General features: G+C 48.3%; 1 protein-coding gene across 2 annotated transcripts in view; it reads left to right on the forward strand.

Moving 5' to 3' along the window:
• Positions 1-230: 230 nt before the first annotated feature.
• Positions 231-5,000, forward strand: part of jag1a (jagged canonical Notch ligand 1a) — a 44,914-nt gene continuing 40,144 nt past the window's right edge. For both annotated transcript variants that reach the window (XM_076288293.1, XM_076288294.1), the window contains exons 1-2: positions 231-607; positions 1,126-1,431. In XM_076288293.1, coding sequence (XP_076144408.1) covers positions 533-607; positions 1,126-1,431 — 381 coding nt within the window. In that variant the 5' untranslated portion in view covers positions 231-532. The remainder of the gene's footprint in view (positions 608-1,125; positions 1,432-5,000) is intronic.

The raw sequence follows: 5,000 nt of genomic DNA on the forward strand, positions 1-5,000 counted from the left end.
CTGTAATTGTTGGTGTTCGCTGCAAAAACTGTGGCACAGAAGTCAGGCCCACAGAACATACCACCAAATCCCGTGTTGAGGAACGGAGATACGGGTGCGGCTTCCGACCGCAACCGCTCCCACCTCGTTTGAATATTAATATGAGCGCGTGCTGACCCCGCCCCGTCCTTGCTCCGCGCGCTGTATAGACGGATCAGCCGCCGGGCCCCGGACTGTGCCTTCTTGCAGCTCATGGGTATTGTTGCATCGCAGGCGATCGTTCCCAAAAAAAGAGAATTAAGCACAAGGAGACAGAACAAAAGCGCAGAATAGCCCTCGTGGATAATAGACCCGGCAGAGGGGCAGGCGTTCTTCTGTGTTTTTTTTATACATATATGGGGAAGGGGGGCTGTGTTGGAGAGAAGTCTGAGGTCTATTGAATTGGTGTTGTTCTCCGCTCGTGCATGTTCAAATCTGTGGAGTATATCAGCAGAGCCGTGGGTCGGCCGAACTTTTAGTTTTGCAAGCGAACGACTCCACACCAACCGGAGGCATGATTTTGAGACGAGGCTCCAGCCTTGCAGCGGCTTTTTCCATTCATGTCTTTCTTCAGTGTTTGTGGATTAAGGTACGTGACGGACAGATGCCTTAAGAGAGATAACCTCTCTCACCTGGTGCAGGCGTGGGTTTAAGTTGCTTTTAGTGATGAGGCTGAATAGAGATAACATCATTGTGACAAAGTTCTCTTTCAAATGTAATGTAGTGTCATGACTCTCCCGACGTGCGTTCAGTTTCTGGGAACATTTTCCCACAAGTGTGTTCAACTTTAGCATGGTATGTTAGGCTCTGTGACACATCTCAGAAAGACTTTCGTGTATTTTCTCCTGATAACAAATTAATGTTTGGATTGACTGAATAGTTTTGAAACGTTGCTAATACAGAGAGAAACAAGGTTGACAAAGGTTAACCTTGTGCCAAACCGCATACCTTTGTCTTGTATCAGCTAACTACACGCTCAGTTTCTGCCAGTAAACAATTTAGAGAAGATTTTTCCCTGACATATTTTTCCTGTGTACAGTGGAAACATTTGAATTGAAAACTAACCGCAACCGTCTTTCTTTGTGGGTGGCTCGTAACTTAACACAGGTGTCTCTGGCATCGGGATACTTCGAGTTGCAAATCCTGGCAATGCAGAACGTCAACGGCGAACTCCAAAGTGGCTTATGTTGCGATGGAACGCGGGACGCCGGCGACAGCAAATGTTCAAAGGACGAGTGCGATACATACTTCCGAGTTTGTCTAAAGGAATACCAGTCACGGGTCTACGCAGCTGGACCGTGTAGTTTTGGCAGCGGATCTACGCCCGTTATCGGTGGGAATACTTTTTCGCTGCGGACGGGAGCCAGGAATGACAAATCCCGGATTGTTCTGCCCTTCAGTTTTGCCTGGCCGGTGAGTAGAGAACGTTGCCCCATGTTGGGGCCTTAACATTGACTTTCTCCTTCCCCATCAGTGACATTAAGCAGAACATGACCGGCGTATCGTATTAGTCTACGGAGAACTTTAAAGTGTGTCTGTTAATGCAATCAAGCGCAAGTAGGCCTAATTAACTGAAATCAATAACTTTACTAAGTGCATCGACTAGGTTTCGGATGTGTGCCATGATATGTGCTATCTGCTTGGTGCGCATACAAATCTCACTTGAAGTTGAATTGTGTAGTTTTTGCTATTTCAAACATTTTCTATGGACTTACAATAATGACATTTTGTTTATTCCAGGCATGCTGCTTGTATGTGTTTAGCTAGTAGCCTAATTAATTAATTCTGGACATAAAATGACAATAACTGTGTAGCAATTTCACACAATTCATCGATATAGTGGGACATTTTATTTTCACTGTTCTCTCAAAATTGCAATATTGTGGTAAAGCTGGTTGTTTTGGGCGGCAGACACGCCAGATATTGTACCTTTGGACATATACTATTATATGACATATTCTTTTACTGCAATATCATTATGTAAATATGAGGGATCTTTGACACTGTGTCAACATCAACCACCACGCGCAAACCTCCGGCAGTGGCGGTGGTGTCCTGTAGACCGAGCGCATTCCATTAAGTTGACGTTTTGATCAGGAGTTAATCACTGTTGTACGTGGCCCCATAACGCAACTGTGTCTGCGTGGTGTGCCAAAAGCCAAGCGGACAGAGCATGTTTGCGTGCCCCCTCCACCCCTTGCAAAACCAGTGGCCAAGCGCACGGGCACTGCAAATAATGGCAACCGCAAGAACGTCCAGCAATACGACTGGACTAATAGGACGGGATGTTAGGCGGGGGGTGGCACGCGTCTGTGACAGACGGAGGACTCCGTTTAATTCAGCTAATTGGCACAACGCAGAAAGCACTTGCTCTTGATTAACACAAAAAGCTGTGTATTTTGTGTGTTTGTCCACTTCTTAGATTCAAAGTGCGTGAGAGCGCAGGCAATATAACAAACACACACACACACACACACACACACACACACACACACACACAAACACACACACACACACACACACACACACACACACACACACAAGTTCGGGGAAAAAGTTCTAGCACACGGAGTTCCTGAATTACTGCGCCAGACTCTGAACCCCCTGGTCGTTTTTGCGTCCTCCCCCCTCCTCCAAACGGCAAGAGCTGAATGAGCCGATTGTTCGGCGCGCATTTTGTTTACTTTCGCAACCCCGAAAAGGATTAGCTGTCAGGAATGGGTCCATCATGCTAGTCTGATATCCCTATTAAGATCGGTTGCCTGGGCTTCAAAGTCCCAAGTATGTAGTTACGCCCCGTCTCTCCCCTCCCTCGGCAACCCACACTCCCCTCACCTTACTTGGGAGTGAATTTGTCCGTGGCAGCCCCCCCCCCCACACACACAGAATTTGAAAGGGGAATTTAATAAGACATTGTCATCTTGCATGCTTTCTTTTTCGAGTGAACCTTACCTAGCAATATTGAGGCTGCACCACTCATAGTGCTACGCCTCAGGAGCACAGCAGCGCACAAAGGCTCGACCAAGTGTGGAGTCCAAATGGGAGTTGCACAAGTGAACTCCAGGAGAGGGTCCGCGCGCCCGCGCGTGTGTGTGTGTGTATGTGTTTTCGGTCATATTTTCTTGGCGATTTGCTGACATTTTTTGCTGCCTCAGCTGGCGGTGTTTTGGAGGGAACAATTAGAAAGTGAGGGGGTGGTGGTGGATGAGAAGGTGGTGGTCTTGCTGACTGGCCATAAAGCTGATGGGTGAAGGGAAGGGGATGTTTGAAGGGGTTGCTAGGAAACAGGCCTCCCACTGTGTGTGTGTGTGTGTGTGTGTGTGTGTGTGTGTGTGTGTGTGTGTGTGTGTGTGTGTGTGTAGGGGGATGCAGGCAGCTGCTTGGGGAGAAGGGATGTGTCAAGTCTCTCTCTCTCTCTCTCTCTCTCTCTCTCTCTCTCTCTCTCTCTGTCTCTCTCTCTCATTCTCCCTCAGCCTCTCTTTCGCCACATGTGCCTGAGAAAGAGTGAATGATTGAATGCTGAGAGATCGTATAGCTTTGCTCAGGACAGACGTACAAGACTCACTTTCATGTGAGTGTGTCATAAGCTTTTGGCCCATTCTTCTTCTTCTTTTTCTTCTTCTTCTGCTCTCTCTCTCTCTCTCTCTCTCTCTCTCCACTGTCTGCCCCTGTCCCTTTGTTCTGCCTCCGCCTTTGTCTTTTCCCTTTCTCCTCTCTCTCTACTCCCCCCTCTTCTTCTCTCCTTCTCTCCCTCTCTTTCTCTCTCCTGATCTGTCTTATCTTGACCTTAAGACTCGCGGCTCTGTGTACAGAAAGGAGCTCTTGTTTTTCCGTCCTGGTCTCGGCCCGTTGTGACCACAGTGGCCGTTCCGCTTGGCTGGACCCGAGACATTCCACCACCGCTGCTGCCGTCCTGCACCTTAACCCCCCCCCCCCCCCCCAAATCCCCCATCCTAGTAACTAAGCCCATATAAGAAAGCCAGTCCTGGGGTAACCCGACAGACATTGTGCCCGTTACGGGGTTGCCCTGTTCTCCATCGTTTTGTGATCAGGCAGGTGTTCAGAGTGTCCTGTCTGGTTAGGGGTCCTCATTAGTGCTACAGGTTTAGCTCTTCAATCTTAGAAGACTGGGGAGTTTGTGAGGTGACACAGGACAGGAGAGCAGGTGTGTCCTATCAGGGGAGAGGGTCGTAAATGTTAGAATTAGGACTGGGCCTGGGGTGGTAGATGGTAACCCTGTGATACATACAGCATGGCCCAACTCTGGCCCTGAGCTGGATCTATTTTGGCTCCATGGAAAACCTTTGAGGAATAACCTTTTGTTGCGCCTCATTCGGGAATCAGACAGTGTAGATATAGAATTGTTCATTGACTGACATCAACAGCTGTTTGAGTCCCATTATTACATCATCAAATGGAACTTTCAGGTAGCAACATTCCATTGACACAGTTGTGATCGTAGCCAAGTCATCAAAGGGTTAAAAGGTATTCAGCCTAATGTCTTGGGTGTGTTTTTTAGACATGGTCTTTTCCCAATGAGTTTAATCCCATTATATCTCTGCCTCTGTCCCTCTGTAGTCCTCTCTGTCTCTCTCTCCCTGTCTCTCTGTCCCTCTCTCTCTCTCTCTCTCTCTCTCTCTCTCTTTCTCTCTGTCTTTCTTCCTCTCTTTTTTTACCCTCTCTGTTTGCCCACTTTCCCTTTCCCACTTTCCTCCATTTGCTCTTTGCTGCTGTTGGAGATCTGTGTGTGTGTGTGTGTGTGTGTGTGTGTGTGTGTGTGTGTGTGTGTGGTGTGTGTGTGTGTGTGTGTGTGTGTGTGTGTGTGGACACTGGCCGCTCCCAGACAGTGACACACTGACAACTTATATTAAGGGGGAACAATGGGGCACACCGGCTGCCCCTGGGCCGAGGATTATGGGAGATAATGAAAGCCGTGACGGGCTAATGTGACGGTGTGTGTGTGTGTGTGTGTGTGTGTGTGT

The sequence above is a fragment of the Alosa pseudoharengus genome, unplaced genomic scaffold (assembly GCF_046254945.1).
Source record: "Alosa pseudoharengus isolate Yale_2024_CS ecotype anadromous, Long Island Sound unplaced genomic scaffold, YU_APseudo_1.1 YU_APseudo_1.1_scf_1, whole genome shotgun sequence".
NCBI lineage: Eukaryota > Metazoa > Chordata > Actinopteri > Clupeiformes > Clupeidae > Alosa > Alosa pseudoharengus.